We start from the raw sequence: 22532 nt of genomic DNA on the forward strand, positions 1-22532 counted from the left end.
CTGCTGGTGTCTGAAGAGTGTCTGCTTATAGCCCAGGTGCACCCTCACCCCTACCCCCACCAAGGGTTTCTTCTGCATTTAATCTGTTGCAATATCACCTGTCACTTAGCCTTTGGAAAACTTCACTTTATGCTCATAAGAGAATGAGAACAGAAAGGGCAAATAATGTAGGTATTATAATGGAATATATATATATTCCATAATGGAATCCTTGTAGGTATTATAAAGGGTCTCAAGGATTCCCCCTCGGAATCCTTGTGGATTCCAAGTGTGGTTCAAGAACCACACTTGGAAGTTTTCTCCCTATTCTTCTTCCCATTGGCTAGAATGCAGACCTTGGTGGGCATGAACCAGAGCCACCACGATAAGGCTGGAGTTGAGGATGGGCAGGGCATTGAAGGCTGTTTAGCATTCTTGGCCTCGCCCACTACTTATCAGGGCCTCCACCCCTTTGCCCCCAACATCATTTGGTCTTTTGAAGACCAAAACCATCTCCTATGAAGTTAGAACTGATAAACTGAGATAGAGGTTCCTGGAAGAAACTTATTTCCTACTCTTTTGCCCTTTGCAAAGCAGGCACTATCTAAGACAGAGGTCCCCAACCCCCGGGCCACGGACCGATACCAGTCCGTGGCCTGTTAGGAACCAGGCCGCAGAGCAGGAGGTGAGCGGTGAGCGGTGAGCGAAGCTTCATCTGTGTTTACAGCCGCTCCCCATGGCTCACATTACCGCCTGAGCTCCGCCTCCTGCCAGATCAGCGGTGGCATTACATTCTCAGAGGGGATCGAACCCTACTGTGAACTGCGCATGCGAGGGATCTAGGTTGCGCGCTCCTTATGAGAATCTAATGCCTAGTGTTCTGAGGTGGAGCTGAGGTGGTGATGCTAGCGCTGGGGAGCAGCTGAAAATATAGATTATCAATAGCAGAGGGGTTTGACTGCACAGAGACCATAATAAATCAACTGCTTGCAGACTCATATCAAAACTCTATCAGTGAGTGGCAAGTGACGATGAAGCTGCACCTTACGGAGTAGACTGGACATAAGCAACACACTTCGGTGTCACTGTTTCCCGTCACCCCCAGATGGGACCATCTAGTTGCAGGAAAACAAGCTCAGGGCTCCCACTGATTCTGCATTATGGTGAGTTGTATCATTGTTTCATGATATATTACAGTGTAATAATAATAGAAATAAAGTGCACAATAAATGTAATGCGCTTGAGTCATCCCCAAACCACCCACCCCACCCCCACCCCCATCCGTGGAAAATTTGTCTTCCGTGAAACCGGTCCCTGGTGACAAAAATTTGGGGGACCACTGATTTAAAAAATACTCTGTAGTCTTTTCCAATAGCTCTCTTAAAATCTCTTTTTTTTTTTTGCGGTATGCGGGCCTCTCACCGTTGTGGCCTCTCCCGTTGCGGAGCACAGGCTCCAGACGCGCAGGCTCAGTGGCCATGGCTCACGGGCCCAGCCACTCTGCGGCATATGGGATCTTCCTGGACCGGGGCACGAACCCGTGTCCCCTGCATCGGCAGGCGGACTCTCAACCACTGCGAAGCCCTTAAAATCATTTTAAAAAATTTTTATTTTATTTTTTGGCTGCATCAGGTCTTAGTTGCAGCACGCGGGATCTTTTGTTGCGATGCACAGCCTCTTCCTTGCAGTGTGTGGGCTTCTCTCTAGTTGTGGTGCATGGGCTCCAGAGCTCATGAGCTCTGTAGCTGCAGTACACGGGTTCTCTAGTTGTGGTGTGCGGGCTCAGTAGTTGTGGCACGCGGGCTTAGGTGTCCTGTGGCATGTGGGATCTTAGTTCCCCAACCAGGGATCGAACCGGCATCCCCTGCATTGCAAGATGGATTCTTAACCACTGGACCACCAGGGAAGTCCCTCCCTTGAAATCATTTTGGAAAAAATAAAAAATTTGGCTCTAATGGAAATCAGATCCAGTTCAAAATATGCCTATGGCTTCCCATACTATTCAGGGTGAAAGACAAATTCCTCTCTATGATGTCAAGGCCTCACAAGATCTGGTCTGGTTACCTCTCCTGTTACTCCCCAGCAAGTGCACTCTTGCCTGACCACCTATTTAAAACTACCTCACTCTATCTCCCTTCCCTGCTATATCCTTGAAAGCACTTATCACAAACAAACATTCTACTGTTTACTTACTTAGTTGTCTGTCTCTCCTCAATTGAGGGTCAGCAACAATGAGGGCAAAGGTATTTATTTTGTTCCCTGCATCCTGAGCGCTAGGTGCTCAGTAAAGATTTATTGATTGAGTGGATGTGTGCATGGCAGCAGAAGCTGGGAGGATGGAAATACAAGCTGACACCCAAAGGAGGGTTTATGGGGTGCTGTGGGGCTCTTCTCCCCTCTGCCTTTATTCCTATCCTCTGCTATGGTCCCTCCCTTCGCTGGAAGCCTGCCTCCTCCAGCAGATTTCCTTAAATCAAAACGCTGGGAATTGGAGGCACTCTTGGTCCCTCATAAACAACCAGAGCAAGGCCACTTCTTGATCTTAGGGAGGAAGTTTACAGGAATGCCTTTGGCCATATAGATGGCATTAGGTTTTACTGCGACTCCATCCTCGGGTGTATCAGTAGATCGAACATTTCTGGAGAGGACTGAAACCCGAATGATGGCAGTTGATGGCCTGTGGAAGAGGTGACGTTATGGTAAATTATGATCAAATCCTATGGCAAAGCCCATGATCTATAGGCAACATGGGCGTCAGCTAAAATGAAATGATGCTTGGATCCTGAAGTACAACCAGCAGGATCCCTGATATCCATTCTGTACGCCCGCCCCCTCACTTACTTCAGCGATCGGTGGAGGAAGCAAGGTTAGGGTCAGCCGCAGAGGATCCATCCTCCATCAAGCCCCGCCCCACTCTAGCTCTTGCATGACCCCGCCCACTAGCCGATTTCCTAGTGGCACCGCCCCCACTCTGGTCCCGCCTCATCAGCAGATCTGCACTCGACCTTCGCCCCGCCTCCCTACTCCTATCCTACTTGCCCCTTCCGGCCTGCCCTTGCGCCCAGCCCCCGCCGCACTTCCCCGTTCCTTTCCTTTCTGACAGATCTAGTCTCGCGCGCTGGCGCGCTGGCCGAGAGCCTCCCCGAACGCTGAGGAGGGAATGTGGCGCGCGCCGGAAGGGGCCGGCCGCAGCATCAGGGCCGGCGCTGTCGTCCGCCTCCCTTTCCCCAAGCCTCGGAGCTGAGGCCCGAAACCAGAGCGCGGGGCAGCGCGGCTCCCTGGCCCCGGGCATGGAGGCCCCGGAGGCTGCACCCGCTCAGGCTGAGGGCGCGGAGCCGGCGCCCTGGGCGCACCTAGAGGCCCCCGCCCGCCTCCTGCTGCAGACGCTGCAGGCGGGGCCCGACGGGGCGCGGCGCGGCTTGGGAGTGCTGCGGGCTCTGAGCGGCCGCGGCGGGGAGCCCTTCGGCTGGGACCGCGTCTTCGAGGCGCTGTGCCGGGAGGAGCCAGTCGTGGAGGGCCCGGACTGTCGCCTGGAGCTGTAAGTCGTCCGCCCGCGTTCCTCCTGTCCTGCTGGTCGCGGCGGCCGCTGGCGTAGCTCGGGGCGCCGCCCGTCATCCTCCACGGTGGTGTGAGGCAGGGGCTGGCGCTACCCACTTCTCTAAATGAGAAGACCGAGGCACAGAGAGGTTAAATACTTGCCCCGAGAGCGGGTCCCTGCCGCGCGCCCTGTGAGGCGGGGCCTCCGGCAGACCCTCATGGCGTAGGTACTGGGTGCAGTGCTGCCTACCTAGACGAAAGACACCTGCCCTCGGTTGGGTGTAAATGAATAATTATGTCAGTGGATTCTAACTAATTTTAATCACACACTTCCATCTCTTACCTCCAGTATAGGTCAAGAGTACACGTGTGTTAAAATACGTACATTGTCAAGTATACATAAATAGAAATTTAAAAATTTTTTATTTTTATTTATGGGTGTGTTGGGTCTTCGTTGCTGCACGCGGGCTCTCGTTTCGGAGAGCAGGGGCTACTCTTCATTGCAGTGCGCGGGCTTCTCATTGCGGTGGCTTCTCGTTGCGGAGCACGGGCTCTAGGCGCGCAGGCTTCAGTAGTTGTGGCATGCAGGCTCAGGAGTTGTGGCACATGGGCTCTAGAGAACAGGCTCAGTAGTTTTGGCGCACGGGCTTAGTTGCTCTGCGGCATGTGGGATCTTCCTGGACCAGGGATGGAATCCGTGTCCCCTGCATTGGCAGGCGGACTCCTAACCACTGTGACACCAGGGAAGTCCCCATAAATAGAAATTTAAAACGTGGTAAATGACAATAAACATCTGATCATGCTGGCTTTATATTATCAGTTTTTCAAAGCATAATATACAGTTTAGGGGAAGATCTCTTACCTCGAGGATGGTGTTCTTGATAATTTTTAGTCTTTTGGGTGACTTTGAACTTTTTTCCTCCTCTTTATGTGGCTAAGAATCCCTACTAGGAGCAGAAGTGTCAGCTCTGCCATTTTTGAATTAGGTTGTGCTTCCCTTACTGGTAGTCAGTTTCTTTTCTGACATCCTTGTAAGCCATGTGTCCATTTTGTGAGGGTTCGTTTTGTTAAGAAAGATAATACAGCGTCCATAGATGCACTTAACTATCTAGTTAAGTAAAATACAGAAGGTAACGTAGTGAGGTGCCACCTTCAGCCTCTAGGGGGCTGAAGAGCAGCCCTCCCACTCTCCTTGAATACCCCTCCCTAAGAATTGGGTTGGACACTGGAATTTGGAGGGCCAATCCATATTTTAAATATTTGTAATACTTATTTTGTATGTTTTAGATAAATAGAAATAGAAGTTCTATTATTTTCTTCCCACACTCCATCTTGAATTTCTTTCAAGAGAATTTTCTGAATCCGCAAATTGGACGCTCTAGAAATGTTTACCCAATGGTCTGGCTCTTTCTGGACAGAGTAAGGGGAATGGAACGTAACCTGCGGTCCCTGGATAGAACTGTACTGCAGTATAATTGTTTTCTTTTGTAATGCTATGTATTTTATGCATTTAACCCTCTTATTCTGATAAGGGAATCCATGCACAAAAAAGGTAAAAGTCCTTGGAGTAGGCTCTTCCCAACTTCTCTACTTCAGTATCCTCCACCACAAATTGACGATCTTTTTAACTTTTACTCCAGTTTTTTCTCTCATTTAGTGTTTTTTCTCCACAAAAAAATAAAAGGTTTCGTTCCTCTCTTATATATCCCAAGTGCCTCTGCGTGTGTTGACAAACAGCCCCACAAAGTCATGTATACAGAGGTGCAGAGGCGTGATGGGTGGTGGGCTAGATGAACTCATGACCTGCTTGCCACTCCAGCAAGCCTCAGGTCACATAGCATCTGCATTCGTGCCTTTGTCGCGTTACAGATGGCTGCTTTGCTCTGTCCACAGCAGTCTTGCTGATCTGTGAAACTTATTCTCAGAGATTTAATTCAGTCAATAAATGTGCACCAAGTGCCTGCTTTAGGCTGGTGTTGTGCTGGGTACTGGGACACAGAGGAAAGAGACACTGCTTCTGCCTCTCAGGAACTCAGTTCAGTGAAAGGAACATCAGAGCTGGACAGATGTGACCCTGTGAGTTCCAGTGGACTGCCAAGGGGAGCACAGGGCTGCAGGCTAAGCGTTGCTCAGTATTCTGGAGTATTATTTTTACGTAAAGTTTGGGAAAGGGCTTCTTTTTCTTTCTTACATAAAACAAGCATGGATCATTATAGGGTAGGTTTCAACATGAATTTTTGAGCTGAAATAGGAGATGTCAAAGAGCAGGGCCTAGTGTAGTGTAGAATAGATGCCCACTTGTTGAATGACTTCCATGCTGTCCCCTCCTCCATCCATACAGACTCGCAGGTACTGCCCACCAGTGCCCCCATCTGTCCGGTGCCATCTAGCCTCTGGCTCTACCCAGTCTGCCCTGTGTTCCTTTCAGCAAGACACTCTTAACTGCTTGTTCTCCCTCTGCTACCCAGGAAACCACTGCTGCTGCGATTGCCCCCGTTATGCCGGAGGAACCTGATGTCCCTACTGATGGCTGTTTGGCCGTCGCTGCCCGGAAGCAGTCTCCGCCCTGTGCTGCAGATTTTGCGGCAGGATCCAAGCCCCGACCCTGACCCCTGGCTCCGGGCCCTTGGGGAATTTCTGCGAAGGGATCTGGGTGTTGGGGTCTCCACTGAGGGAGTGTCCCCACTGTCTAAAAGGTGCCAGAGACAGCTCCGAGGCCTGTGTAGGCAGCTGGGCCAAGGGGGCTGGAAGTTGAAGTTGCCCCAGGCTCCAGATCCCGAAGGGACAGAACAGGAGGAGGACAAGGACTCCCAGCGGCCTGGGAAACGCAGAAAGGAAGCGGAGGAAGAGCCTGCCAGTCCTGAGGGGAAGAGGGCCCCCAAAAGGCTCCGGTGTTTGGAAAAGGAAGAAGAAGGAAGTCATGAGGAAAACAGACCTGAACATGAATCTTTGGAATCCCTGGCCAATGGAGGAGGTGCATCGTCCATTAAGAGCCAGCCTGTTTTGGGGGCTAAGCCCAGTGAGGCTGGTCAGAGTCTAGAGGATGCTAAGGGCCTACCTGAGAGTTTGGAGTTGCCCAGAGCTATCCAGGTACTGGGGTGAGGAGGCTGCTTTCGAGTGATTCTTCAGGAATGGGGGGTTTAAGCCGGTTGGGATACTGTGTCCCACCTCGGATGACTGTAGTCCGTGGAGCAAGGGGAAGGAGGTGGGGTTGAGGGAATGTAGTTTCTGCTCCACAGATTCTACAGAGGAGGGGGTGGGGACACGAGTTACTGGAGGTGGGAGCCCTTGACCTAATGATCAATAGTGTGAGGTTAAGGGTACCACGGAAGAGGAAAGGCTCTGGAGCTACCCCTGCCACCCATCTTATGGGAATGGGGGAATCATACCAGCATCCAGCCTGTCCTCCCAGCCCAAGGCCTGGGTCTGCCCCCATTAGGATGTATGCAGAGAAGACAAGTCTGTTCAGTTGGGTTTACATAGGTCTTGTCTAGTTTGAGTTCTTTAAGCACTTTGCAAGGTTTACGTTCTGGCTCTCTTGAATCATCTTTGCCTGCTAGTGCCCACTGACCTGGGGCCTTCTCAGAGAGGGGGCTGGGTCTGGGTTGGGGGCCATGCTGCGTGGGTGGGGACATAGCAGTGACTGGGCTCTCCTCTGCAGGAACAAGTTCCCAGGCTGCAGCAGCTGCTCAAGACCCTCGGGAAGGTGACTGGCCCTACTCTGCTACCCATAGCCCTTCTTCCGCCCCCTGCCTGGACCCCAGCTGTGCCCAGGGAAGCCCCAGTGCAGTGAGGCACAGGCTGTTTGGGTGAGGGGGTTGGAATGAAGGTCTGAGGACAGTCCCTGCAAAGGCTTTTCTTGGTCCAAGTATGTTGTCTAACCTGAGACAGGTTCTAACTCCAGGCAAGTTCCTCTCCTCTAGTAGCACCTTCTGGGGTCCTTAGCCATCCACTCTGCCAGTTGAAGGGGTGGCATCAGTGACTTGTCACTGAGGGCTCTGCAGGTCCTAACATGGGATTTGCCTTCCCAGGGGTTGGAAGGGCTAGAGGGCACCCCACCAGTTGAGCTGCAGCTTCTCCACGAATGCAGTCCTGGCCAGGTGAGTCCAGAAAAACCACCTGGCCCTGAGGACACGGTCCCTCTCTCCATTTAAGTTTGTGTTTCCCTGCCTCCTGTAGGAATTTGGGGAGGGGATTTTGTTGGGTTTTTTGGTCTCAGGGGCAGGGGTGACCCTCAGTGGTTTCTTTTAGCCCTTGGTTCCTCCCCATAGGGCAGCTCTCCCCACCTTACCTTACTCTGGAGTGTCCTGGCCCTGCCCCTTCTGCTGCCCGGTTGGATTGAGACAGCCCAGCAGAGATAGGCTGAGTGTTCCGGTGTCCTCCCTCCGCCTTGGCAGGTGGACCTGGTGTGTGCCCAGCTGCAGCTCCCGCAGCTCTCGGACACAGGTCTCCTGCAGCTCTGCACCTGGCTGCTGGCCCTTTCACCAGACCTCAGCCTCAGCAATGCTACTGTGCTGACCAGGAGCCTCTTCCTTGGACGGGTAGGTGCGCTGGGATGCACATGGAGTGCCAGGGACAGTGAGGGAGAGAGTCTGAACCCTCAGTAGGGTGGGAGAGGGGGTTCCCAGCCTTGCATGCATCTGCTTGTCTGGGGAGCCTGGGGCAAGGGAAGGGCATAACCCCCTAGGCCATCTACCCACCTGGCATCTAACTCCTCCCTCTTGGGCCCCAGATCCTTACAGAAGTGGAAGGGATTTGGGGTTTGGGATCAGGGATTTGAGAGCTGGGGAAGGGAGCTATGTGTCCTTTCCAATGAGTGGATCCATGTGAGTCCTAGATAAAAGAACTTCTTTTTTCTCTGTACTGTAATGTGTGAGCCTCTGAAATACATGTTCAATAAACACTGATAGGAAGGAAGAAAGAAATTAATATTTTCCTCCCCATTGGCTGTAGATTCTCTCCCTGACTTCCTCAGCCTCCCGCTTGCTCACAACTGCCCTGACCTCCTTCTGTACTAAGTACACCTACGCCGTCTGCAGAGCCCTCCTTGGCCCTGTGCTCCAAGCCCCAGGAATAGGTAATTCTGGAATGGGCCCCAGGCCTGGTAGCTCTTCCCTGTCTGTTCCCAGCACCCTTCACTCCCCGGGTGGCCCTGGCAGGAGCTGAGTTTTCAATAAATGATGATACCTGTTGCTTCCCTGACGATGCCACCTGTAAAGGGCCAGGCATTTTGTTCCCTGCTAGCCCCATTCTCTCCTGCCAGCTGCTCCCAGACTTTTCCCCTCTGCTGTCGCCCACCCAGGTCCAGCTCAAACAGAGTTACTGTGTTGCCTTACAAAGGACGAGGCCCTGGAGCCGGACATGCAGGCTCTAATGCTGGGGTGAGTGTACAAGCTCCACGCTTGCCCCACCCGCACCTCCTCCCTCTGGCCAAACCTGCTCTTGGCATTCTGGACTTGGAGCCGGCTGGGTACCAGGCCCCGTGCCTGAAATACAGGCAGTGGCACAGCCACTTGCCCCCTCTCGCTGTCCTGAGCCTGGCTTGTGCCTTCCCACCTGTGGGCCCCTGTTAGTTGCCATCCCATGCACCTGCCCAAGCCCAGGGTTTCAGTCTTCTGTGCCAGGTGCCCCCGGGAATGCGAAGGCTGGCACTCCTGCTCTTGAGTTCTTGGCGTAGTTGGAACATGGCGTAGTGGTTCAGAGCACTGGCTCTGGAGTCAGACAGACATGGTTGCAGGTCTCAACCTTGCCTTTTATTTAAATGTGTGAGTTTTAAACAGGTTATTCCATCTCTCTGAGCCTCTGTTTCCATGTATGAACTCTGTAGAGTTTTTCTAGATAGTAAATGTGATAATGCATATAATGGCCTCGGCACAGTATTTGGCACCTAGTGAGTGCTCAAATATTGTTATTAAATTGGTGTTAAATTTAGGTATCAAAATTGGGGAGTCAAGATACAGACATGTAGAAATAATGAGTAGGTGAGATCTCACTGGACACTAACATGAAATATGAAATGCTAAGTATAATACGAGAAGGGGACAGTTGCAAAAATACTACCAGCCACCAGTTATTGAGCACTTTCTCTGTGCTTTAGATTTATTACTTCGTTAGTCTTCATGCAATCCTGTGAGGTAAGTGCTGTGGCCGCCTTAGAGATGCAAAAACTGAAGCCCAGAGAGGTTGAGGGAGGTGGCCAAAGGTCACACAGCCAGCAAGTGCAAAAGCCTGGGATCAAACCCAAGTCTGTGCACCCAAGAAGCCGCACCGTTTCCATGTGACATCCTGCTTTTCCAAACAAGCTGAGGACAGTAGGTGCAGCTGGAGTGGACCTCACCGTGGGCTGGGTTCCGCAGGGAGGTCTCACCTTCTCTAGGAAGCCTCCTTTGTGTCATCTCACCCATCATCATCCTCCTCTTCCCTGGGTCGTTCTCCGCCTTCAAACTCAGGAGGCACTATCAACTCCTGGTTATTTTCCAGGGGACCTTTGTACCTCTCACTGCCAAATCCTTCATGTCAGGTCCCGGGGGTCTTGGGCTGTGGCCTTCCCAGCACTGAGTATGGGCTCTGCAGCAGTGGCTGCTAGATGGCCACCAGCATCGGAGGGCTCTCACTACTTCCTCTGTTGGCTGGAGATCTTGGCTGTCCCCAGGGCCTTGCCCTGCCTTGGGGTAGGAGCAGTAGATACTCAGGCTCAGGTGGGAGGCTGAGCTTTCCTCACTGGGGCCTGTGCCTTGCAGACAGATCTTGGAGCTTCCCTGGAAGGAAGAGACTTTCTTGGTGTTGCAGTCACTCCTGGAGCGGCAGGTGAGCAGGCTGCCTTGAGGAAGAGTGGACAAAGAAGTGCTGCAGTGCTGTGGCTGGGTGTGCAGCTCCTGGGTGTCTGACCCCTTCAGTGATGGAGGGGCAAGCAGGATGACTGCCCTCCGGCAGGGTGCCCGTGACAGTGGGAGGGTCCAGGGGCTTGAAAGGCCGGTAGCAGAGAGCTGACTGCACGGTGAATCCCAGCTCTGCCTCTTAGTAGCTGTGTGGCCTTGGGGAGGGACTTTTTGATGTGTGTGTGTAAATTTAATTTATTTTTTAATTTAATTAATTTATTTTTTGGCCGCACTGCGTGGCATGTGGGATCCTAGTTCCCCGACTAGGGATTGAACCCGTGCCCCCTGAAGTGGAAGTGCGGAGTCCTAACCACTGGACTGCCAGGGACAGTGCCTAATTTATTTTTGAATAGGTAATAGATTCATATGTTCACAATTTTGAACGCTTAAAAGGATATAGTGAAAAAATTTTCCCCAGCCACTGAGATTCCCCTCCACAGGGCTAATCAGTGTTACCAGTTGCAGGGGAACCCTCCCAGAGATGCTGTCTATATACAAGGACACATGGTGAAATTTACTTTTCCCCTGCCTTTTACATAGATGGTAACACACCAAGCTCAGTGCTCTGCACTTTGCTTTTTTCATCTAACAGTACATTTCGGCAGTTTTTCCATACATCAGTACCTAAAATTCTGCCTCATTTGTTTATAACGTAGGTAGTTGACTTAACCTCTTTATGCCTCAGTTTCCTCATCTGCAAAAGGGGAGTGATGATAGCACCTACCACATAAAACTGGGGTGAGGTTTAAATGGTATAATTGGTGTAACGTGCTCAGAATGGTACCTAACGCATAATAAGTGTTTATTAAATTGTGACTATGAAGATCTGTTGTTATTATACTGCCAGGGCCCCCTTGGGACCTCACTCCTTTATATCTTCAACCACTAAGCCAGGCGAGGGATCCTTGTCCCCCATCTCCTAATCTGAGCCTGTGCAACAGTGGCCACCATTTTTTGAGACCTGTGTGCTAGGCTTTATGTGCATAATCTCATTTAATCCTTTTCACAGTCTTCAGAGTTTGACATCATGAGCCCCATTTTATAGATGTGGAAACTGAGTCTCAGTTAAGTGACCTGCACAGGGTCACCTGGTTAGGAAGTGATGGAGTTGGGAGTTGAATCCAGGGCCCTTTCTTGTGCTACTGTCTGATCTCCTAATGTGTGCAGGTGGAGATGCCCTCTGAGAAGTTCAGTGTGTTGATGGAGAAACTCTGTAAAGAGGGGCCAGCAGCCACCACGTCCATGGCCTATGCCAAGCTCATGCTGACAGTGGTAACCAAGTATCGGGCCAATGTGAGTATTGGTAGGGCCATGAGGGCTGCTTCTACTGCTCTGAGCCTGCCACGAGGGTATATGTTTGTCAGGGAGAAAACCCTGAGTGTTAGCCTTGGAAACCACAAGTTCAAGCCCAAGACAGGGGAGTGAGACTGCTTAGGAGTTCATTCATCCAGCCAACACTGCTGTGGGCCAGATGCTATCTGGGGCATTAGGGAATCAACAGTGACCATATCACAGTTTCTGTCCTGGACTTGACCCTCTCCCCCAGTTAGTGAGAGGGGAGAGAGTTGATAACTGGCTCATTGTAATATCTGGTAGGAGCCAGGTGAAAGGTGTGCACAGGGCATTTGATGACAGAGGAAAAGGGGGCAACTAAACCTTGTTTGTGCTTGGGAGTTGGGACAGGCTTCCTGACTCTTAAAGGGTGAGTGGTAGTCAAGGGCGGAGATGAAGGAAAGGGCATTCCGGGCAAAGGAAACGGTGTAAGCACTCAATGTCCCAGGGGATCTGCAGGTACATCATTGTAGCTGAGGCCTAAAATCCCAAGAGTAGGTGGCTGTAGGGGATGAAGTTAGAGAGCTAAAATACTGAGAGCTGATACTTGTAGCCCCTGATATGTTCCAGGCATCGTTCTAAGCCCTTTGCATATGTTAACTCACTAGTTTATTCCAGATGTTAGTCCTATGAGAAGATGCTATTTTATAAGCTCCATTTTATAGGTGAGGAAATTGAGACGCAGGTTAAAGTAATTCGCCCGAGGTCACATTGCCAAGTCATGGTAGCATCTAATGGAGGGCCCTGTAGGTTATGTTGAGGAGTTTGGACTTTATCTTGAAGACCACGTCTTCTCTTGGCTCTTAACCCTTTTCTTGGGATCACAGGCCTATCTGATGATTTGGTGAAAGGCATACATCCTCCCAGAAAAACGGAAATATGAATACACATCTTATGCACAATTTCAGGAAGCTCCTGGATCCTCTGAAGACTCTGTAGATCCTGGAAGGACCTGCAATATGAGGCATCAGAGGTTATCTCAGGGCCTTCAGCTGGAGTGACCTGATTAGATTTGTATTCTGTAAAGAAACCTCTGGCCTTGGCAAGGAGTGGGGATTGGAGAGTGAAGGTACAGGGCAGAGATGGGTCAGAGGTTGCAGCAACAGGTCAGGGAAGAAAGAGTGGTCCAGAAGGAATGTGGCAGCCACAGTGGAGTGTCTCTGAACCTCAGTTTCCTCATCTGTAAAATGGGAGGATTGTGAGGATTAAATGAAGTCATGCATATAAAGTGCTGCCCAATAGAAAGCACCTAGTAATTGTCATCTATTCTTAATATGGCTGACATAGTATGTTGTGCAGTTAGTATTTGACTCCAGGTCTACCTGAATCCAAGCACCTTGCTTAACCATGGTGAGATAATGAGGATAGATTGCTCAGGGAGTCATCTCCTCCTATTGTCCTTGTGTCCTGGATTTCTCTCTTCTAACTAAACAGAGCCCAGAGGCAGAGGGGAGAGATCAGCTGCTAGAGTCCAGACACGGTTCTTCCTTCTCTCCAGATCAGTGAGCCCCAGAGGCTGGGCCTGGCTGCAGCTCTGGAGCTCAATACCACTTTCCTGAAGAAGTCCCTGCAGGCTGCCCTGAGACATCTGGCCCCCTGACCATCCACCAAGGGACCACCCTCTCCGACCTCCCTCATGAGATTCCCGAAGGACACTTCTGCCCTGAGCACCTCATCCTGCCCCTTGCCTGGGGGTCAGGGCTGAGCCTGGCCATCCCAGGGGTCAACTGTCTCCCTGCTCCAGGCTGCAGAGAGGCCATCTGGGCCTCCCAGCCAGCAGGAAGGGTCTGGGGCTAAGGGGGCTGGGTGAGTTGTATTACCAAGAGCTGCTGAGCCTGGGCTGCCTCCTTGTCATTTCTACCTCAGGCTGTGGGGACAGACACTTTAAGATAGGCATCAGACTTCCTTGATGGTCCAGCGGTTAAGACTCCGCACTTCCATTGCAGGGGACGAGGGTTGGATCCCTGGTTGGGGGAGTTCCACATGCTGTGAGATGTGGCCAAAATATAATAATAATAAATAAAATAGGAGTTAATATAGGCCTCAGTAGGGTCAAAGCAGACCCAGAGTGGACGACAGTGATGCTCCAGGAGCCCCGGGAGACCTGTATGTTTAGCACAGATCTCTTGTGCTCAAGTGTATGTTATGACCCTCTGTGTTGTTTCTGACTTAAATAATAATTTATCAGTGGTATTTCATAAAAAGCAGGAAGTTCAGTAATGTCTTATTAGAAGCAGTGCCTGCCTTCCTACTAACTCTGGGTGTTTGCTGAAAACTAACACATACTACGCCACCCCCACCCTGCTCAGTGACAGGGGCATCTTTTTCCAAGGGAAATGTTCGGTGAGGGGAAGGTGGTAGAGTTCTGTGGGCCAGATCATGTATGATACAACCCACCCCAGCCCTATCAGAGCTGTTGAATACGTGGGTGGGCTGTGCATCCTGCACTGGGGAGGGGGGCTTGAGGGTGAGGGTGACTCAGCCTGGAGTCGGGGAAGACTTGGGCAGATGATGGCTTTTGAGGAGGGATTTGAAGGGCTCCTGGGATTACTGTGAGCAGAGAACAGGATGAGGCCTATTGGACAGGAAAGACAGGGTGTGCAATACTGTGGGCTTGTGTTCTACAACTATATTCCCACAGCACTTAGCTAGGTGCCTTGTTCATAGTAAACACTTAACCTGGGGACTTCCTTGGTGGTCCAGTGGGAAAGACTCAGCGCTCCGAATGCAGAGGGCCTGGGTTCGATCCCTGGGCAGGGAACTAGATCCCACATGCATGCTGCAACTAAAAGTTCGCATGCCGCAAATAAGATCACACAGGGCTTCCCTGGTGGCGCAGTGTTGGAGAGTCCGCCTGCCGATGCAGGGGACACGGGTTCGTGCCCTGGCCTGGGAAGATCCCACATGCCGCAGAGCGGCTGGGCCCGTGAGCCATGGCCGCTGAGCCTGCACGTCTAGAGCCTGTGCTCCGCAACGGGAGAGGCCACAACAGTGAGAGACCTGCGTACCACAAAAAAAAAAAAAAAAATGCTGCAACTAAACATGTCACAACGAAGATCCAGCGCAGCCAAAATAAATATTTAAAAAACAAACAAAAAGACACAACCTGGAGATGTTACTGAGTCAACTATCAGATGAAAGCTCATCACAGAACCTTACCCGCTCCTCCCCACCGCAGGCTCTGAGGCGCCGGGAAGAGAACTCGACATTTCCCTTCCCACAACTTCCTCAGAAGCCGTGAGCCCCCGTTAGAACAAGATGATGAGGGAGAGAGATCAGGAGCAAAGCCTGCTTTTGAGAAGTGAAGCAGGTTCTAAGGTCAGGAGGAAGCGTGGAGGTTTAAGGGACAAACATGTCGGAATTGCACTCTCAGCGGCCGGCACGGGGCGGCACCCAGGAGTGTGACTACTGCAGCTCACCGCCCTGGGCCCAGCCTCTTCCCTAAGGGCGTGGGGCAGCTGCTGGTGGCAACGGGCCCCCGGGACCGCCGCAGCTCTGTGGTCTCCGCGTAGGTCTAGCAGTACAACACGCGGCTGCGGGGGCGCCCCACCCCCGGCACTGAGCCACCCGACTGCTCTCAAAGGGGAAGCCGCGGGAACAAGGAATCTCTCGCGATAACCAGGTCCTATTTGAGCGCGTGCGCGAACTGAGTTGTCTCTTTTCCGGTTATCGCGGCGCCAGGAGCTATGAGGTTAGTGGCGCTTAGAGTGATATCGGTACTCATCCGCGCCTCCGGGCGCCCCCGTGGGGAGGGAGACACTACGGGCGGAATCGGGGGTCCTTGCTTATGCTTCGTAGCGGGGCATTTTTGCCAGGTTTCGGCCTACGGGCCTGGCGTTGGAGTTCGCGTGCCAAGGCCGGCCGCCAGTAGGGCCCCTCTTCCCCGGGGTTTGCATCTGGTCCAGATTGCCTCACTTGGCGTCCGCAATACCCGGGGAGTATTCTGTGGACCATCCCCGAGCCTGAGCCTTCTGACACTCCAACGGATTGGTCCACTGCTCGCTGGTCCTGAGCGCTCGTCTTGTTTCCTTCTTGCAGCAGCAAAGTCTCCCGAGACACCCTCTACGAGGCAGTGCGGGAAGTCCTGCACGGGAACCAGCGCAAGCGCCGGAAGTAAGCGCGGACTTCCGCGGAGGGCTGCTTTGGGAAGCCGCGGACGGTCCGATAACTTTGTTACGCTTTTTTAAGGTTTTTGGAGACGGTGGAGCTTCAGATAAGCCTGAAGAACTATGACCCTCAGAAGGACAAACGCTTCTCGGGCACCGTCAGGTTGGCACCGTTCTAATCCCACCCAGCCCTCAGTGTCCCCATGCCTGTCTCCTCCCTTCAGGCTCCTGTTGAGCCCGAGGCGGCCAGGCACGTGTGGCACTGAAGTGCCCGGGTAGTGCAGACCCCCTGCTCCGGGCAGGCGTGGCTGGACGGACCCCCACCCTGGGTCTTAAAACAAGAGGGGAGGCGTGGGGAGGCTTTGGCTGAGCCCGCCGGCTAGTTTGAGAAGCCAGACTAGCTGTTGGTGAATGCGGACGCTCTGGGTAAGCCTCAGTACTGCAGCGATCCCAGACCCCTTCACCTGCCCTTGGGACCCAGGGCTGGGTGTGACCTATACTGTTCCCCAAAATGCAGGCTTAAGTCCACTCCCCGCCCCAAGTTTTCCGTGTGTGTTCTGGGGGACCAGCAGCATTGTGATGAGGCCAAGGCTGTGGATATCCCCCACATGGACATCGAGGCCCTGAAGAAACTCAACAAGAATAAGAAACTGGTCAAGAAGCTGGGTGAGTGTGCCTGGTGTGTTTCTTCCCTGGCCACCCACCCACCATGGTGTGGTTTTGTATGTGGGGTAGGGTGGAGGCAGTTCTCACTGGAGTGGTAGAACAGGAGTATTTCTGCCACTTGGATTTTAAAGTGATGATGGGGTAGAGTCAGGACAGAAAGGATCTGCTGTGGTTGGTTAACTTGACTGGTATTTTTTAGCCACGTGAAAATTCTATTTTGCTTTGAGGATTGGATTTAATAAGGGAAGAAAGCCAGGCAGTGGTTCTTTTCTAAGCAAGCGAGAACTGTCACATTGATAGGTCAGGTGTTGGTATATTCTGAATTGAAATTTCTACTTAAAACTCCCATATTTCATTTTAACCTTTAGGCTATGTGATTTGAGCATTTTACAGATAAACAGGTAACCCAGTTGTGTAGCTAAAAAGGCAGGATTTGAAACCAGGCAGACTTAACTAGCGTGAGCATTTTCATTGCAAGATGGGTTGTGAGTCAGCCTGGACTTCTACCGGGTTTCATGTGAATGTTGGCCCAGTAAAAGTCCAGAGGATGGAGATAATACTGGAATGGGGAGAGGATTAAAAAGACTCGGTAGCTGGGCTTCCCTGGTGGCGCAGTGGTTGAGAGTCCGCTTGCCGATGCAGGGGACACGGGTTTATGCCCCAGTCCGGGAAAATCCCACATGCCGCGGAGCGGCTAGGCCCGTGAGCCATGGCCGCTGAGCCTGTGCGTCCGGAGCCTGTGCTCTGCAACGGGAGAGGCCACAACAGTGAGAGGCCCATGTACCGCAAAAAAAAAAGTAAATAAATAAGACTCAGTAGCTGGGGAACGGGTAGAGTGCTGGTTAGAGGCCACTTTTGCGGTTGTCTCATAGCCCTGTTTAGAGGTATCTTCAGGGGCCAGGTCCTAACAGCTTCCTCTCTTTACCAGCCAAGAAGTATGATGCCTTTTTGGCTTCAGAGTCTCTGATCAAGCAGATCCCACGAATCCTGGGCCCAGGCCTGAATAAGGCTGGCAAGTTTCCTTCCTTGCTGACCCACAATGAGAACATGGTGGCCAAAGTTGATGAAGTGAAGTCCACAATCAAGTTCCAGATGAAGAAGGTGAGAAGGTCTAGCCAGTTGCATAGGTTGAACAGTGGTGAAGTTGACCCACGTTCTCCAAGTGGGAGCTCTGGTTTGCATTTCTGTGGATACGTAGGACTTGTGACAGGCACCTAACAGGATTGAAGCTTTTCAAATAACTCTGGTCTTGGTCTGGGGCCAGAGCACTGCTCATTAGGTCACTGGAGGTCATAGGGATGGGCCATCTGGCTTGTAGACGGGCCCACTCCACATTTTCTTGAATCTAGCCACCAACCTGATTTGACCTTCCTCTCCCCACAGGTGCTGTGTCTGGCAGTGGCTGTTGGCCACGTGAAAATGACAGATGATGAGCTTGTGTACAACATCCACTTAGCTGTCAACTTCCTGGTGTCGTTGCTCAAGAAAAATTGGCAGAACGTTCGGGCTTTGTACATTAAGAGCACCATGGGCAAGCCTCAGCGCCTGTACTAAGGCACAGCTTAATAAACCATACTCCCACCATTACCACCGTCTCCTGTGGCTTTGGGAAGGGGGGACGGTGCTTTGTGAGCTGACCTGGCATGCCACAGCGCTGCACTGATGAGCCAGTGATGGGTAGTCATTTACTGCAGACAAGGTAGGGCATTCTTTCTGCCCTCAGAAACATGGAGTCTTATTAAGATTTCCTGGATACTAATAGGGCTGCTAATCAGGGCTGAAGTTTTTCAAATAACCCTGAGAAGAGCAGATCGGGGCCATTACCCCAGCCTGTACTGCTGCTGCCTGTTACTAATGGAAAGTGGGGGTTAGAACCTTCACATGGAAGACACTGACTTGGCCTTTCCTTGGCAGCATGCTTAACCTACGGCCGGTATGCCAGCAGTTCTTAACATGGGCTTTTTGTTTGGAGGGCTTTTTGATCCCTTGAAATCATTTGGGGTCTTGGTCTGCAGGAATCCCCAAGTAGTTACAAATGGAGATTGGGGTTTGGTGAGCCTGGGATTGGCTTCCTAGATGCTTCTGACTAGAGTGGTCCACATACCCTGAGAAACTGGTCTAGTATTTGCTTTCTTGACCCACAAATTGAGTACCCTTATGTTTGGGGGTAGTGATTTACTAGGTAAGATATTTAGGAAGAAAAATGAGAAGACCAGATAATACTCTAATCTAGGGACCCTGTTGTCTAGGGGAGTTTGGTAAATGGGTGGAATCTGCCTGTGGAAACTTCTAGGCCCCCTCCCTGGCCTGAGGAACTTCCTGTTGCCGTTCTTGCCTCCAGCACCCAGCACTGGAAAGGTGGCTCTGGTGTGGTGGGAAATACCTGTGACTTAACCTTTGACTTTATTTTTTACAATATTTTATTTGGCTGCGCCGGGTCTTAGTTGCTGTACGGTGGATCTTTAGTTGTGGCTTGAACTCTTAGTTGTGGTATGAGGGATCTAGTTGCCTGACCAGGGATCCAAGCCGGGCCCCCTGCATTGGGAGTGTGCAGAGTCTTAGTCACTGGACCACCAGGGAAGTCCCTAACCTTTGACTTTAATCTGCCTCATTTAACTTTGGTAAATAAAGGAACTAGAGCTGAAAGGCTAATCAAAGCATAAATAAAAAATGCTGCACCTTCTCAAAACAAGCTTTATCTGTATTTGAACAGTGAAGAGCACAAGGTATTCACCAAAAGAGTTGTCATTTTAGCTTTCAAGTTATAACTGTAGGTAAAGTAGCTAATCTTGTGATGAGCAGAGAATTTTGGTTCTCAAGGTGGTGATAGGCCTAACTTGCTCCTTAACCACAGTTAGGAGTGATGAAATACCTAGGCTTGTTGAACAATGTTCCCAATGGGTAAGGAGGGGGAAAAGCTGGCTGTGAAACTAGTTAGGATCCAATTTTACTGAAAGAAAAAAACTTTATGCCTAGTTAAAGTGATTGGAAGCTTACATACTAATGTTGACCACATTCAAAGCTGGGAGTTTATGTGATTTAGGGGATTTTCTGAAGTTCTTTGATTTTTGTAATCAGAGAAAGGTAACAGCTCAAATAAGGCAGGAAAACTTGTGATTTGATGACTAGAGGAATCTAATATAAAAAGTAATTGATGGGCTTCCCTGGTGGCGCAGTGGTTGAGAGTCCGCCTGCCGATGCAGGGGACACGGGTTCGTGCCCCGGTCCGGGAAGATCCCACATGCGCAGAGCGGCTGGGCCCGTGAGCCACGGCCGCTGAGCCTGCGCGTCCGGAGCCTGTGTTCCGCAACGGGAGAGGCCACAACAGTGAGAGGACTGTACCGCAAAAAAAAAAAAAAAATGTACCCATACTTGTCAATTACTTTTTTTTTTTTTTTTTTTTTGCGGTACACAGGCCTCTCACTGTTGTGGCCTCTCCCGTTGCGGAACACAGGCTCCGGACGCGCAGGCTCAGCGGCCGTGGCTCACGGGCCCAGCCGCTCTGCGCATGTGGGATCTTCCCGGACCGGGGCACGAACCCGTGTCCCCTGCATCGGCAGGCGGACTCTCAACCACTGCGCCACCAGGGAAGCCCAGGTATGAGTATATTTTATACCCTGTCTTTTACAAAGCTGAGTACAGCAAGAGAAAATAAAAGACGTGAGAACCATTAGGTGAAGGGAAACAAGCAGGTCTCGCTTGCTAAGGTGGGCCCCAGTGCACCTTTGGTGGCCAACCCTGAGAGCCATAATGATCACAGGGCCTGTGAGATAAAAGCAAACCACTTCTAGAAGCCAGGAAGACAATTGTTTGCACCAACAGCTGTGCTATCAATGAGCAGTGTCACGGTGGAGCAAGGGTTTCAGAGGAGGTTCCCATGACACTGTGCATACAATTTCTTGGGTGGAAGAAGACCAGCCAGGTGGTTGTCTGTGGGCTGAGGCCCCTCCCCCAGCGCCCGAGTGAATCCCAGCTCTGCCACTCAGGAGCCGTGGGAGGCTGCTGAGCCGGCCTCTTAACTTCCAGAAAACTCATCTGAAAGTGCAGCTGATGGTGGTACCTACTAAAAGCATGACGGGCTTTGCGCAGTGCCAGGCACTCAGTGTTCGGTTAAACAGCAGTTGTAAAATGGCAGTTAGGTATAGCTGCAGACACGTGTGCACCAGAGCGGACACACCAGTCCCTGCTTGTCTGCCTTGGTTGGCTTTAGGACAGATTGAATGGAGGCCATCCCAAGGACATCTATCTCATTAATGGTGATGAGTGGGGAGAACAAGGTGCCTTCAGAATCAGTCACACCCTCTTGTTTGAAAAGAGCCAAGGATTGAAATCCTTAAAAATAGTTTTGGAAACTATAGGAATGTTTTAGAAATACTTGGGAACTTGAGTCCTACTGGATTATTGAGTTGCATCACCTGAATTTAAAAATTAAACCCACTCCACTTTATAAATCTATGCCTTATGTACTGGGGTAGGAGTACTTAAAAGCTAAGTCTATATTAAACCAATATGACTCACCACCTTCTGCTGGCCTGCCCAGAAGCTGTTTAGAGCCGTGGTGCCTGCGCTCCAGAGGCCCATGGCACCATGATAGAGACGAAAGGAAAAAGCAGGAGGCAGAATGGGAAAGCAAAGCAAACCACGGAGAACACGTGTGGTGGCAGACTGATTCGCTTCTAAATGAGGGTTGAGCTATCTTAAACCCCAGCCTGTAGGATGATTTTAGACTTTAGACTAAAGCTTAGTGTGCATCTGAGTTAGAATTCAGGGTTCAGATATCTGGGGAGCCCCAGTTCTCCAGCATTTGTACTAGAAGGAAATAAAGAACCCCCATGAAACCCCAGGACTTCTCAGGCTTTGACTGTGGAATTGGCAAAATGATGGCCCACTTCCATCTTCCCTAGGGACATCAGAAACAAGATGGGCAGGAAAGAGAACTACCGGCCTCTTCTTTGGGCCCCTGTTTTGTTAGCCTTTTCTTACAGCTTTCCACAGAACCCTGGTCAGGGAGAGCCACTTCCAGGAGAGAGCCCTGGGCTTTGGGCTCACAAGACCCACCTTCTTATCCTGGTTCCTTCCCTATTTTGAGACCTCAAAACTATGTAGTTATCACCTGCCCCTGTGCCCCTGTGCCCCTGTATCTGTTACATTCGTATATGGGGGTGGGGGGTGGCCAGTGAGGCCAGCCATATTTCACCTACAGTATTCTAATAGAAACCACCTGCAGGCTGTTTACTCCAGGAGCATGAGGGCAACCCACGTGATGATGATTCAAGCACCCAACACATACAGTCACCTATTAGTAGAGACTGGATTTTGCATCCAGCCCTAGGCATAGCACATGGTGGGTCTTTTATAAACCATTTCCATCTCCAGGAACCCCTCCCACTTGGTTGGGGCTCCAGGCACACTCCCCATCCTGCAAGCAACAGTCTTGGGTCCCTCCAGTGCAGTGGAGCAAGACAAAAGGCCGCCTGATTATTTAATAGTATACCAAGTGCCTGGGCTTAAAGTCAGAAGACCAGGTTCAAATCCTGGTGTTACCACTGACAGCTGAGTGAGAAGAGCATTTAACCTCTTCTGTTTCCCCATCTGCAAAATTGGAGGTTGGACCAGAATGATCTAGAAGATGAGATTCTAGAGTAGGGTTGCCAGATTCAGCAAATGAAAATACAGGATGCCCAGTTAAATTTGAATTTCTGATAAACAACCCATGTCCACTGAGGACACTGAGGTTTTCCCAGGCAGACAGGGGCAGGTTGGAGTCGAGCTTCACCCCACCGCCCCCCGGCTAGCAGCCATCCACTTCGGGAGTACTCACCTCCTTGAGGCTCTTTCCTCATGTGTGGAGTGAGGATGGGGCGGTGAGAACCAGTAGTAGCCACTGTGGACTGTGGGGATTTAACAGGGGGCCCATCTCAGTATTGAAGTCACCTGGGGCAAGTCACTTCATTTAAAGAGACAAGGCAACATAAGGCTCACTTCAGTGCTCAACTCATGGCAGGAGGGGTGGGAAAAAGGTTGGAGTTGGCCA

At 51.2% G+C, this 22532-nt stretch overlaps 2 protein-coding genes across 2 annotated transcripts; both read left to right on the plus strand.

Moving 5' to 3' along the window:
* The first annotated feature begins 3035 nt into the window (after window positions 1-3035).
* FANCE (FA complementation group E) lies at window positions 3036-17988 on the plus strand. The gene is made up of 14 exons (XM_032649846.1): window positions 3036-3517; window positions 5985-6606; window positions 7178-7222; window positions 7548-7616; window positions 7914-8057; window positions 8470-8593; window positions 8819-8897; window positions 10257-10323; window positions 11562-11687; window positions 13225-15417; window positions 15765-15995; window positions 16350-16498; window positions 17427-17599; window positions 17882-17988. Exons 1-10 carry the CDS (start codon window positions 3270-3272, stop codon window positions 13324-13326), a joined length of 1626 nt encoding a protein of 541 aa, XP_032505737.1. The 5' UTR covers window positions 3036-3269; the 3' UTR covers window positions 13327-15417; window positions 15765-15995; window positions 16350-16498; window positions 17427-17599; window positions 17882-17988.
* On the plus strand, window positions 15327-19714 carry RPL10A (ribosomal protein L10a). Its single transcript, XM_032649867.1, has 7 exons — window positions 15327-15417; window positions 15765-15839; window positions 15915-15995; window positions 16350-16498; window positions 17427-17599; window positions 17882-18078; window positions 19655-19714. The coding sequence occupies exons 1-6, from the start codon at window positions 15413-15415 to the stop codon at window positions 18050-18052; spliced, it is 654 nt and encodes a 217-aa protein (XP_032505758.1). The 5' UTR covers window positions 15327-15412; the 3' UTR covers window positions 18053-18078; window positions 19655-19714.
* The last annotated feature ends 2818 nt before the right edge of the window (window positions 19715-22532 follow it).

The sequence above is a fragment of the Phocoena sinus genome, chromosome 11, assembly GCF_008692025.1.
Source record: "Phocoena sinus isolate mPhoSin1 chromosome 11, mPhoSin1.pri, whole genome shotgun sequence".
Taxonomy (NCBI): domain Eukaryota; kingdom Metazoa; phylum Chordata; class Mammalia; order Artiodactyla; family Phocoenidae; genus Phocoena; species Phocoena sinus.

What these genes read in the sequence shown, in the direction of transcription:
- FANCE (XM_032649846.1), top strand. Translation starts at nt 3,270, where the DNA reads ATGGAGGCCCCGGAGGCTGCACCCGCTCAGGCTGAGGGCGCGGAGCCG. An exon ending in ATGCAGGCTCTAATGCTGGG is followed by an intron (nt 8,898 to 10,256) that starts GTGAGTGTACAA and finishes TGTGCCTTGCAG; the next exon opens with ACAGATCTTGGAGCTTCCCT. An exon ending in AGTCACTCCTGGAGCGGCAG is followed by an intron (nt 10,324 to 11,561) that starts GTGAGCAGGCTG and finishes TAATGTGTGCAG; the next exon opens with GTGGAGATGCCCTCTGAGAA.
- RPL10A (XM_032649867.1), top strand. An exon ending in AACCAGCGCAAGCGCCGGAA is followed by an intron (nt 15,840 to 15,914) that starts GTAAGCGCGGAC and finishes CGCTTTTTTAAG; the next exon opens with GTTTTTGGAGACGGTGGAGC. An exon ending in GAAACTGGTCAAGAAGCTGG is followed by an intron (nt 16,499 to 17,426) that starts GTGAGTGTGCCT and finishes TCTCTTTACCAG; the next exon opens with CCAAGAAGTATGATGCCTTT.